Source organism: Passer domesticus, chromosome 3 (genome assembly GCF_036417665.1).
Source record: "Passer domesticus isolate bPasDom1 chromosome 3, bPasDom1.hap1, whole genome shotgun sequence".
NCBI lineage: Eukaryota > Metazoa > Chordata > Aves > Passeriformes > Passeridae > Passer > Passer domesticus.
Window position 1 is genome coordinate 67,541,601 of NC_087476.1, and position 13,670 is coordinate 67,555,270.

Consider the following 13,670-nt stretch of genomic DNA (forward strand, 5'->3'; position numbering starts at 1 on the left):
TACAGGAATGTGAAGTTTATCTTCACAGCAACTCCTTAATTATGGTGATAACCATGCAATGGACTTCTAGGACGATACAGCCCTTAGAAACATGATTTATTCTGTGTATTTATTTCAGTTTACTGAAAAGTTTGGAATCACAGAATCATAGAACATGTAAGGTTGTAAGGGACCACAGTGGGGAATAATTACTTGGTTGTTGTCCTGTTGCTAAAACATTAAATCCTTGTGAGCACAGTAAACATTTTACTTTCTAATCATCTGTAAATGTTGTGAAAGTTTGAAGTGTTTCTCACCTCTGTATCATTTTTCATGGAACTGGTGTTGCATAGAAGCCGAATCTCAGGAAAAAAATCTTGTGTTTTTAAGGAGGAAGGCTTCAGTGACAGATACACAACTGGATTCCTTTGTGGAAATGGCACTATCTCAGGAAGCACCCATGTGACATATAGATCTGTTTGCGCTGAGTCACCCTATTAAAATAACTGACTTAATGAAAGAGGAAGGAAAGCATTTCTCTATTCATAAAGAATTATAGCAAGTGTGTATCAAAAGCTTGTTTTCTTTGACAAATTACAAAAACTGTTACAGGTATTAACTAAACAGCAAACTGAAGTTTCATCTAGACATATGCCAGATCCCCTTAAATTGCCTGCTGTTAAATTAGAAGCTGCACAGCTGTGGAATTCAGAGCTATTGATTTTACTCACTTTAACTACCTTAAAGTAAGTTGCCTCCTTAGTTTTAGCTGCTTATTTCACAAATATTGTTACTCTCCATTTCATATCTACCAAAACATGGAGCAAAAGTGATGGTTGTTCCAGTTGTGTGAGAAGAGAAGCTACAGTTCTGAGCTAAAGCCCTGAGTCTCTGATTCCTCCTCATCATGCCTAGAGGCATTGATGCTTTTCCAACTACAACAGATTCACTCCAGTATATAGTTCCTGCTCTGACATCGACATTTCTGTCCATTTTGAGAAGTGTTACTGAAATCAGCTTTTTAGGTTTGCTACTGTTTTCATAGATGTCTTGGGCTGCAGAATGAAGTAATAATTACCATTTTAGTAAATCTTATGCTATTGAGTTAATCAAACAAGAAATACCTTTAGGAAAGGACTAAAATTTGAGAGATATAGATCTCTCAAATATATATATAGTAGAGTCCTGCAAAGAATGAACTGTTTTGGGCTGCAACTCCCAAATACCTTGCTAACTACTATATTTAAAGCCTTTAGAAAAGCTAATAATAAAACAACATATATTTCTCATTATCACAGAAAAACGTGTGGAAAAAATGTAGTATGTGAAACAGTATTAATCTACTTAGCTTCATAAAGACTTGGAGGAGACTCAACTCCTCACCAATCTCTATGTCAAAGGTTACATTTACACCATTTACACTTAATGGATTGTTTAATAATTTCAGTAATAACTGAGGAGCAAGTAGTGTGGTGCAGTATTTCCAAAAAAGTCTGAATAACATAAGAAAACCCTGTATAAAGCAGCTTTTCATTAGCAGGCTCAAAATAATATATTATTTACTGATATGAAAGCCTGTATATTTCTTTTTTTTTCACATATATCATCTGTCCAAACCCATGTTTTATACCTTGCACACAGCAGGTTTAAAGTTTCAGAGTTTTGTTGCAAGTTAAACATTACAATTTGAGGAATGTAATTCCACAGAAATATGGCTTGTCTAAGAAGTTAAGCCATGATTATTGTAAGATGCGAATGCATCCTGTTGGTTTCAGATGAAAGGAACACAGAGTAGATGCTCAAAATCAAGCTAAGCAAGTCAATCTGATTTATTACTGCCTTGTTTCTTGGTATCAGTTCCTAAGAATCCACTGTCTTAATCTATTAATTTTAAGCAAAAATAAAATAAAATAATCTTTTCATCAAAATATTATCTTAAGAAGCTCTTTAAATAGAGTAAACACCATCTGTAGTAAGAACACGAATATTTTAAAGCCATTACCTCAAAGGATTTGTCACTACTGAAACCTCAATCACAAACGAAAAAGCAAACTCAAGGAAAAAATTATGAGAATGCTGAAAATCAGTGATGAACTAATAAACATTTTAACACTAGACAGAAGGGCAAAAAACTAAAGCCCTTGAAAAAGTAGATTACATTGGAAGAGTAGATTGTTCCTTGACAGTTTCTAGAAGTTTACCTACTAATTAATAAAAAAGTCCTATATTACCTCAGAAATAAGGAGCTACCAAATGAAATTAATGGGAAAAAAGAAACATATTTGAAAAACCTGAATGATTTTTATCTTCCCTCTCTGCTCCAAAACAATAAGTGCATGTTGACCCTCATCAGCCTTCAAATATACTATCTTCAGCACACGACGCTCATCCTCACTGTGTTCCGCTAAATGCAAGGCTTTAACTTCTTGCCCGCTTTCAAACTCCCAGATTTTCACTGTTCCTACACAGGGATGACAAAAATGTAGAAAAGGGAATGAGATTTAAGCAATAACCTGTGTTGCAAATTCAGAATCTTAAATAAGACCAAACAGGGAAAAGAGAAAGAAAGAGAAAATCCAATTTTGGTCAAGAACTAGGTCACCAGTCTTTCAAAAATTATAACTGTGTGTTTCTTAGCAAAGCAGCTGTAGGACCAAAAACACTTAACAGAAAACATCACTACCCTCTCAATTTTCCATCTTTTATTCCATGTCTATTTTTTTGTGCAGCCCAGGATAAAAGGTCTCTGCTTATCTTTCAGTTTCTGAATAAGATTTTCAGAGAGCAATCAGAGTGTGGGATATCCAGCAGAAGACTGCGTTCTGAATTACAGCAATGAGCACAGGGACCTGATTGCTGGATTTATCTCAGAGAGCTACTGGGGAGAAGGAGCTATGGAATTCTCTTAAGTAAAGCAATTAATTACATGTGACTTTTCTTTTGTAAGACTTGACAACATTCATCTTCTGTTGTGGTCTTAAAATCCATAAAGGGTGCAGTCTCTGCTCCCAAGCAGAAACAAGAATATTAGCCAGTATGTTGTGTGGGAAAGGCCAAAATTTCTTCTTCATGTGAAGTAGATTTCATAAGCATCACATATTTTAGAAATTCAGGTGTGTATTCTTGAGCATTTTAATGTAAGAAGAATTATTCTTTCAAGTTAAGAGATTATAAAATTATTAAAGCTTTCTGCACAATTCAATGGGCACTTGTGTATTGAAGAGGTCTTGTCACATTACCTAAATCTCATGCATCCTTAATAACAGACATAAAAAATACAGGAAACATCTACATCTACATCTCTCTCTCTCTCTCTCTCTCTCTATCTCTTCTAGTGTTCAATGACTTCCAACACAATAAAATTGAGCTTAGAGACTAGAAAATTTAAGAACTACCATTCCTCATCTGCAGCCATTTAGTTATACATCTAGGTCCTAAGTGTTATGAGGAAACAACTTTTCAGACCAAGAGCTTTGAAGAGTCTTTCGAAGAGTAATAGGCTAAAAAAGAACCAGAGCCCAAGCAGCCCAAGATGATGTTTCTGTGAACCACCTATCAAAGAGAACCTAACCAAGACCCACCCTGCCCTTCTACAGACTGACAGCTGTGCAATAGAAATTAATTCTGTCACTGAAACAGTCAAAGCAAAGAGTTCTGTCTGCTAATGTAATATGCCATTTAAAAAAAAAGGTAATAAAAAGTAGTAAAGGTTAAAAAAAAAAAAGCTAGTAATTATTTAGTTGCTTTACCATCACATGCCCCAGTAGCAAGATAAATGCCATTTCTTTCAATGGCTGCACAGGTCACCTCAGTATTCAGCCCATGAGCATCTTCTATTTGATATATTTGAGATCCTGTTTCTAGGTCCCAGACCTAAAAAATTAATATTAGTTATTTTGAATACATCCTCTAAAACTGATCACACAATGTGTTCTACTGTAATAGGAGAAATTATGGCCGATAGCAAATTTTTTTACTGAAACACCAGTGTATTTTCCCTGAAAATGTCCCTCTCTCTGGGGAAGCCACCCAGGCAAGGGGAAGCTCTATTTTTTATGTATGCTATGATAAAGACCCTTTTGAATCAGAGAAACTGATATTAAATATAAAGTGTTTTTACAGTTTGAAAGAAAATAAATTTTACTAGAATGAATTGTTTGAGTTATAGTTTCTGTGCAGAATATACAGATGAGGCTTTTCATAAACATTTGGTCCAAAACCATAGAAACAATTATCTCTGATCATTATTGAATTCTTTTAGAAATTTAAGCAACACATTTTAATGAAATGCAAGTACAAAATTTGGTCACTGTAGGTGGGATAGCTCAGATGCAACTAGATTTGTCAAGTAGCTACTGATTTCATATGCACTGGAATCTGATTTTCTGTAGCACCAAGTCCTCCAAATCACCTGTGATTGTAATGGCGTTGCAGCCATTGTGGTCTAAGTTTACAGTGACAAATAACATCTTTAGAGAGAGTATAAACTGGAGAAACCATTACACAAGCCTTTCTCCACAGGAATGCCATGCATCACCAACTGACCCAATAAAAGATACTACCTCTCCTTACAGATTTTGCCATCCAATGTACCAACAGCTGGTGAAAACTACAGGTTCTCAGTACCTCTTGTGATTATTGTAGAAAATGTATTGTAGATTATTGTAGTGATTTACATAGATGATTGTATTTATGTTAAAAAGAAAAGTTGGACTTTCTGAACCCAAATGGGGTTTATGGCTACCACTTCTTTGGACCCCAAAAATAGCCACATAGCAACACTTTGAATAAAAAATATTAGTAATTTATCAAATTTCCTGAAAACTTATTCTGAATACAAAAGCTGAGACTTCTGATTTTCTGTAATAAAGGGTGATAGCTTACACTCACCTTTAGTATTGACTCAGTGCAAATGCTGAGAATCTGGTGAAAAGCCCTGTTGTAAAGCAGAACGTTGAGGCTCTTCTCATGTGTCTGAGGCAACTCTTTTGTATCTTGTGTCACATTAGCTAGGGGATAAATATCAATGACATCTGAACCTGCACAAGGTGAGAGAAGTGAGAATACATACATTTTGTGCATAATTTTCCTGGAAATTAAAAGATTTCACATAAACCATTGGGTTCATACGAGTTTTTCTGAAGAGGATATGGAATATTGTCTGGTTTTTGAGAACTCATGTTCTCTGATGCAGAAAACATTCTCACACCATCCCCAAAAAGTACCAGTCAAACAATGGCCAAGTATTTACCTGTCTTACACAGTCCTCAGCCCACCTTTGATGAGATTGACATCTTGACTGCAAATTAGTAGAAGCTATAAATCCCCTAGTTGCAGAGTTGGTTGGCATGAAATGGAATGAGCCCAAATACATAAAACTCTAACTGGGAGATCTATCACTGAAATAAATTCTGGTTTCTGCTTTCTTAGAGATAAAGCAATTCTATCTGCTGGCAATGATGATGTCTTTCCAGTACCTTCTCTACACAGCTCTGCAGTTCTGAATGACGTTTTCCAAACACCTTCCAGTGCTCTCAGATCAGGGGTTGCAAAGACAGAGGCAGATAGGGACAAAAAGTCAAAAGAAAGGACAAGGTCTCTACAGTGCTTTCAAGCCAGAGTGCATATGCAGTCTCCCATTGCAGCTCCAGTATCCCTGCTCTGGTATCCCTGCTGATCCACCAGCAGAGGAGCAGCAGTGAGTCCAGAGCAAAGGAGGAAATTGCCTAATCCTTGGCATAAATCCAGGTGCAGAGGCCAGCAGCTTGGAAACAGGCACAGAAGGAAAGCTATGGCAAAATTCAAATGAAGCATGAAGGTGAGCTGTGATTTATGAATGTTAGTGAATTACTAAGTGAAAATCTCCTCTGGGAAGCCAGGTACATAGCAATGAAAATGAATTCACTCATACACAGGCTCAGTCTCTTGCCCTCTTCGGGGGCAAGGAAACATTCACTTAGGCTTTTAATGGAATCGTTAACAGAGTCTAGGACCAGGCTTTTACAAATATTTAGGCACTTACAGAACCATGGTTTATATTGGCAAATTACTTCATTTTGTCAAGGAGTGACCTGTATAAATTCCCAACATTGCTAAGCCTTGAAAATCTCACAAGCATAAATTTGAAATGAAGACAGTATCTGTATCCTTTAGTGATTAAAAAATTCAGTAGAAGCCATCAGGTCACTGAAAACAAAATTTTTCACATTCATCTTAGATCTGACAAGATTTGCAAGCTTTGTGCCTTGTTCCTAATCCAAGGACAGAAGCAGCTGTCTCCAAAGACAATTACCTTATTTTCCTGGTACATGTCAGGTCTCTATAGCCTCAGAACATGTTCAAACCTCTCTTTCTGTGACTACATCTCTGGGGCAGACAAACTCTGCCGATTTCAAGATTCGCTGCCTTAGATATAAAAGGCTAACATCCTTAGTGACAAATGCAAAGCTCTGGACCCTCAGAGGTATCAGGCTCCCTGCTACAAAGTCAGGAAACAGAGTCCAGGAACCCCAGGTTGAGTTCCCACAATGTTTTATTCCTGATCAGTTGGACAGTGTGTCTGTTGACACTTGAGCTTTAGCCACTGAATTAAAGAAGGAGTTTGAATATACTTGTGAGGACTCCACAGAGATTGAATGCTGCTGTTTTCATCTCCAAACAGGAGGCGGGTCCTGGAGGAATAGTTAGGAGGAGATCAATAACTTAATAGCTTTCAAGAAATTACAAGTCTATATAACAATCTGTGTAGTTTAATTTTGCTGTGGGAGGCTCACCTTGCCTTCAGAGCCTTTCTCATTTCCTTTGGTTCCTGCTGTTAATTCCCATGCTGCATATTTTCATGCTGTTTTCAATATTGAAATTAGCACCATATAGAACCCACTTTAAGACAGTCTTAACTGGCAATTCCCTCATCTCCCAGTATTCTGTATAGTCTCATATACTTTACTCGTGTACTCAACTTCAGCTCAACTTCTTAATCATAAAGAAAACTGGATTCTAAGAGAAGGGGCATGCTCTCCCACACCAACTGCAATAACATACCTGTGAAAAGCAGGCCATGGTCATTGTCAAATACCATGGGAAAGGCATTCATCTCTTCTGGAGTCCCATGATCTTCATAGAAGACCTGCAGTGGTGAAAGAGTCTGTATATCCCACACTCGAAAAACCTAGAGGGGGAGAGAGATGAGAAAATCTAGTGCTGTATCCTGACTGGATTTTCAATTACTTTGTTTCTATGACATAAATATTATAGCCTCCAAGGAACACATTGTTAAAAATGGTACATCCCAAAATGAGCAAGAAAAATATCAAAGGTATCTTTATTCACATTTCACTAAGGATAAAATGCACAGAAAGACTGAATTTTGTAGTCTTGACCTGAGAAGTCCACAGCAGAACCAGATCTCATAAAAACTGGTTCTAACCCTTAATGAAAAGATGTCTCTGTTGTGTTCTGTACTTTTCTGTAACATACGGATAAATGCCACTGGTTAAAAAAACTTGCATTTGAAATGGAGTATGAAATGATGTGCAACAATACAAAGACAAATTTCAGGGGGGCACTGGATAAAGAAATTCCTTTGACTGACAGCAGATGTTTGACCAAATCAGGATCAGAACACACTGCCTAAGTATTATTTTTATGCATATAAAGCTCTTGTGCCCTCTATAAGGAAATGCTATTGACCACAGTCAGGGTACCATCCTGTAAATAGCATTAGATGTATTTAGATATATTTGTTCTTACTTTCAGGTTCAATGAACCTGAAAGTAAGAAGGCACAGCATCTGCTTCAAAATCCAGAATAATTGTTTGTTAGCAGCACTTTTCATCCTGCCTGATCAAAAGCTGTGTTGAACTTACTGCTATACCATGCAAACTATTTTTAATACTTCAATAAATCATGATTTAATTTCTCAGATCCCATGGCCTTTAGTGTGGTGTATTTCTCTGCAAGATAATTTTACTATGCTCTCAAAAGTTATTCTGTCATCACATCTGCCTGCAATTCTTATTCAGCTGCAATAATGGTGAGTCGTATGTAGACATTTGTGCAAGTTATTTTTATTCATTCAACTGTGCTATTGTTATGGCTTCAGTTTTAATTGGGATTTTAACACAAAGACACATGTCGGTACAACACCAACACTCTCATCAGTACCCTGAACGCTGTGGGCCTTGACAAAAGTCACAACCTGATTTTAAAGGATGTTACAGTGGATCCATCAGAATTCTGAAAAGGAAGGGAAGAAAAGGAACAGATACATCAAATCAGTGTTTAAAAAAAATCACCTTTGGCACCAGAGAGAAATTCATACATGAGTGTTTCAGAATGTTAAGCAGAAGAAAATTTCTCCTTAATATTTTGTTTCCAGGAAAAGTCAAAAAGAAAGGACTCTAAAGAACTTTTTACTGAGAATAAATTTTCCCTGACGCAGTACAGAGTCAAAAGAACCATGTCCATCACATTCCTCTCATTGACCTCTGATTACCTTTCAGAGTTTACTCAGACATGCAATTTCTAAAGCCGATGAAGAGCAAAACAGTAATTGAGAAGCCTTGAAACAGGAAATTCATTTGAATAGGAAAAAAATCACAAAGCCCTTCATCCAGCTGAACAGTAGACCAGCAAAAACTGAAAGAAGGATCAGTTATGAGAATTGAGCAATTTAGGGCAATATCATAGGTGGATCTCCAAGCTCAATTCTGGTGCACTCACAATTAGAGCATGTAAAACCAGAAGAGCGAGCTGAAAATTAAGTAAAAGTAGGTATCTGTGGAGATATCAGGTGAAAATAATAAGTCACTGAACAAAGGTAAACCTTCCCACAAACATCAACCAGATCTGTTACAGTGTTAGTCACAAAACAAAAATGAAGAAAGACAATTCTAATAGTGTAATGGACTATTCAAGTTCAACTGGTCAAAAAGTGAGACATAGGTTTGACATAATATCAAGGCAATAAAGAGAGAAGATGTTTTTATAGCACAAGAGAATATAAGTAAGAGCTTCCTGTGCTATTTCTTGCTGCTTTTTCAGCTGTTAAGGCCAGTAGCACATTAAGAAAATGCAGTCACTTAAAGTGACAGCAAAAAACCTAGATACATTGCAGCATTCATAAATCTCTTCTCTGCCTTATGGCTGCCTTCTTTTCCCAGCCTGTGGGCAGGGATGGAGAGATTACATAAACCACTGTTCCACATGAGTAACTCCCACACATGGCATCACCAGCATGGCCGCAAGACACAATGTCAGTGCTGCTCATCTGCATCAGCACACAGACTGTGCACGAATCCATGCATGAAGAGAGGCAACAAAAGCCATGCTTATTTAGAAACTGGGAAGTGGCTAGGGGCAATTGCCTTAGGAGTGTTGTGTTAATACAAACTTTACTGTCCTACTTATTTATTGGAGAATTTCCCACAGCAGCCTGAAAAATACCAGGAATCCCTGAAAAACTCAGAGAGCATATTCTTTATGGGAAAGTGCTTTTGGACTGTGTCTTTTGAAATGCAAAATACAGACTACATACAAGCAAACAAAACATATTAAAGAGGAGAAGGAATGTGAAAAGAAGGTGCTTCAAGTGATATTTGAAACAACCCCCTGTTTCAACTTCATAGGGAAAGCTGAGCTTTACTTCCAGCAACATTATTTCTACAGTAGTAGCTTACATTAATGAGAAACTTTGTTTGGTTTAATTGTTGGCAGAATTGTCTTTGACCCACAGACAGTCTTTTTTAACAGTTAGCAGAGGTGATACTTGCTTGTGTGCCCACATTGTGACCAGCCTTCTCCACACAGCTGGTGTCTGGTGCACAGGGGCATTCAAGGAATGCACACTGCATTTCTTTCCTCTATCTTGGCTGCAACACCAAGGGAAAAATCACATAGTTACAGATGGAATTTCCACAGACACTGATAAAAAAATTGGGAACTGAATCCCCCCAGAATTCAGTGGAACTTCTTGCCACTGAGACCCACTCTGAGCCTTCTGACATCCCCTGAAAAATTTAAATGTCTATATTTGCATTCATAAATATTTTCCTCTTGAGCACAACCTTCCTTCAAGCTCTAAAACTCAGAACATAGAAAAAAGTCTGAACAATCTTTTCCATTGGCTCTGAAGCCTTTGTTTCATGGGCACGTAAAACCAGCCACACACCTCTCCTATTTTTCTCAATACAGACAGAAGGCAAAAGATTGATCTTAACAACTAAAACGTGAAGAGCAGAAGGAAATAGAAAAAAGATGGGAAATAAGGCCAGAAAAATTGGTAAATAATTTTTTTACTTGGTCTCAGTACAATAAAGTATAGGCTTGGGAACATTTATCTCTTGCCAGGTTTCTATGAAGACACTACTGTGGAAACACGCTTTGACTTCGGAAGAAGCAAATCCTGTTCTCCCTTCTGTCTGTAATTAACTGAAATAGATAAGGACTAAAGAAGTTCAGGTTTTGCTCCTCCCCCTTCCCCCATCAAAACATAATCCCTTCCAATTTCTGTTAGCAAGAATAAGTGACTTTAAAATGCTGTTCTATGAGAAATATCTCAATAACTCTCTAGAGAAAACAGTAACCTTCTTTTAGTTCTTCCAAACTCTCACATTCTGCTGATACTTTTTGAAAGTTAAAGAATATTTGTTTTTTGAAGAAGTCAACTTTCCTCAGTTTTGCAGAATGGTGATACCGCATGTCTTTAAAAGGACTTATGAAAAAACACTCAAGCAGGAAAATCCAAAACCCAACGACTTGTGGGGCAGAAAGAAGTTGTGCTAGCCACAGTATTCACTCTAGGCATAGACATGAAGAGTAAGGAACAATTGAGGTGGATTTTTTGTTGAAGCCTTTAGTTTATCTGCTCCTATTTGCTACCCTGTTCACTTGTTTGAGAGGGTCATTTAAGGCTCCATGGTCTAAGTGAAAAAATTCATAAATTCATATAGAATGTCTGAGGCTTCAAAGACAAAAATCACCAGGCATGAATGTCAAACTGCAGTTCTGCTTACTGTGTCACTTAAGTTTTCTGCAGAGAGTGTCTATATGTGTCTTGTGATCTCCGAAGGTGATCCTGCAAAGTGCTACACTTCTTACTGTGCCCTGTCACAGTAAGAAGACTTAGGAACAAATGGATGTCAATGGGATTATTTCTGAGGTTAAGGCAAGGAGGATTTAGTTCTAATCATATTAATGCAATGTGGGGCAGCAGCCAGGACTGTACCTATTGCCTTACTGAGATAGCAACTTGACAAAGTTCAAAATTATGAGGATTTCAAATCCCTTTCTCAGATAATACCATTAATGGGGCAGTATATAAAATTACTTACTTTTTCCAAACCTGAAGGGCTGCTGGAAAGAAATCAAACTGTTGTATGCAGTAGTGAGTCTAATTACATAGTAATGAGCCTGAAGGATATTTACTGGGTGCTATTATAAAGAGGGTGTAAATGCTCTGCATGCCTTGTCTTTGCACTGTGTGCAGGATGTGCTGACAATAGACATACCTGATCCCCACTGCAAATACAAAATAACACTCAACACTTCTGGAGAACAGCTTCAGTGGACATGTAGATGGTGTGGGGGTCAGAAACAGGAAACTAGAGGTATAGAAGAGAGGTGGCTGCCCATGGATATCTGAATCAGAAGAGTTAAAAACCACTCAGGTTCCTCCTGTCAATTTTCAACCAATCTCAGAATGATTCTCTCACCTTAGATAAAATTTTTGAAGTAATTTTGCCTTTTCATGGAATGTGGTTGGAAGGGACCTTTGCTGATCACCTTGTCTTATACCATGGTTCAAGTTAGGCCATATAGAGCAGGGCCATGTCCAAATGGATTTGAAATATCTCCAAGGACAGAGATTCCACAACCTCTCTGGGAATCCTGTGTCTGTGCTTGGTCTCCCTCACAGTAAAGAAATGTTTATTTCTCTAGAAGAAAGAATCTCCTGTTTAAGTATTCATTGTCTTTGTTCTGGTCACTGGGAGCCACCGAAAAGATCCTGGCACCATCTTCTTTACACTCCCTCTTTCAATATTTATCTACATGGAAGAGATCTCCCTTGAGACTTCCGTAGGCTTTTGTAGTGGTTTTTTTGTTTGGTATTTTTTTGGGGCTATCTAAGGCACAGAGTGATTTGAATATTAGAAAATGGGACAGGAAATTACAGAAAATTGGGTATCTTATATGAAAAGTCTGAAGAATATTCAGTGCTATTGAAGGATTATGCAATATAAGAGAAGAATAAAATTCTTAATATCTGGAAGAAACAAACAAATCAAAGAGAATAAAGACACAGCAGTAAGAGAATTGTGGTTTCACAGCTGTAAACAAAAAATGTGACTGATATAGATGTGGCCATATAATTTTTGTGAAGGATGACTGGAACAGATTTCTCAAGTGCCTCTTTTTCAAATTATTTAGATTAAATTTAATATTGTTATACAGTACATTCCAGTAACAGCCGTGATTAGCAATGGTTTGACATAAATTGAGCAGTGTGTTTCCAGACGGGTTGCTCTCATTTTTCAGGAAGAAAAATGACTGTACGATAAATATATCCTTATAACAATATCATGTGCTTTCAGAACTGGTTAGACAGACATTCACACTAACAGGCACTGATACAATCACCTGCTCAGTTCCAGACTGACAAAGACACTTATGACTTCCCACAGGGATATTGCCCAGCTGATATTAAGCAGATCAGGAGAGAGAGGACAGGAGACTGATAACATCAAGGGTTGAGTAAATTTGCAGAAGTCAGAAAATGAAAAAACTAATAACATATCTTACCTCCCTTTATCTTCTCTGAAATGCTAAAAATGTACCCCTGGGTTGTATAAGAATAAAGCTAACATATGTACAACAGAGTTACTTTAGGATAGGCAAATTTCAGCACGGAAATGTTGATGTGGTTGCATCATGTTGGCTGCATTAGATTTTGAAGAAATTAGGAAAGGAATGAAACTCTCCCATGGCCCAGAATAAAGATATGAGAAATTCCTGCTTATTGCACTACTCTCCTGAGTACATATTTACACATGTGTAAATGTGTGCATTGCTCTTTAGCTACCAAAAATGAAATTACTTTTAAAAAGAAAAAACCAAAAGAACAGTGACTTCACTTGTTTAAAACAAGCGGTTTCTGCTTACAAATGATACTGTACAGTGGGTTTAAAGACTGGGAATATAGTCCTTATCTTAGCCCTACTGATCATCAAACAAAACTTTGTTTCTATTAATTGAAGCCTGTAGGATCAAATGTTGTTCTGACTCACTCAGGTGGTCTAATTCAACCAAACCCACCACTGAGATGTTCTTGTAAAACCAGTCAGACACCTGGTGAAGTAAATTTTGGCTTTCTGACTTCCACTGACAACTCAAGCAGGCAAGACATGAAATTGTAGCCTACACTGTTCAAGTTGTGAATCCCCACTCTGCACTGAGAGAGAGTGGCTGTCACTGCTTCACAGCCTTTCAGTACACGAGCTATTCCTCTTGGAATAGCTCTTGTCAGTGTGGAATAGCTAGTCAGGTCTGGTCTCTGCCATTAGCCTTAACCTCCTTGTTTTGACAGAGTGTAAGATCATCTTTCATATAATGGTCTGCTTCCTGCCACATCTCCAGGCTTAATACCCCTGTGCCTATGAGTGGCTTTTTTCCCCTTGATTCTTCCTGAATGCATT

The 13,670-nt window shown here is 37.5% G+C and overlaps 1 protein-coding gene across 24 annotated transcripts in view; it reads right to left on the reverse strand.

Moving 5' to 3' along the window:
* WDR64 (WD repeat domain 64) overlaps window positions 1-13,670 on the reverse strand; it is a 71,429-nt gene that overhangs the window by 22,228 nt on the left and 35,531 nt on the right. For all 24 annotated transcript variants that reach the window (XR_010358866.1, XR_010358865.1, XR_010358864.1 and 21 more), the window contains 5 exons: window positions 7,021-7,147; window positions 4,870-5,018; window positions 3,729-3,852; window positions 2,271-2,440; window positions 297-473 (listed from right to left, as the gene is read on the reverse strand). Coding sequence is in view for 18 of the 24 variants with exons in the window: in XM_064413688.1 (XP_064269758.1) it covers window positions 297-473; window positions 2,271-2,440; window positions 3,729-3,852; window positions 4,870-5,018; window positions 7,021-7,147 (747 nt within the window). In the remaining 6 variants the exon portion in view is untranslated. The remainder of the gene's footprint in view (window positions 1-296; window positions 474-2,270; window positions 2,441-3,728; window positions 3,853-4,869; window positions 5,019-7,020; window positions 7,148-13,670) is intronic.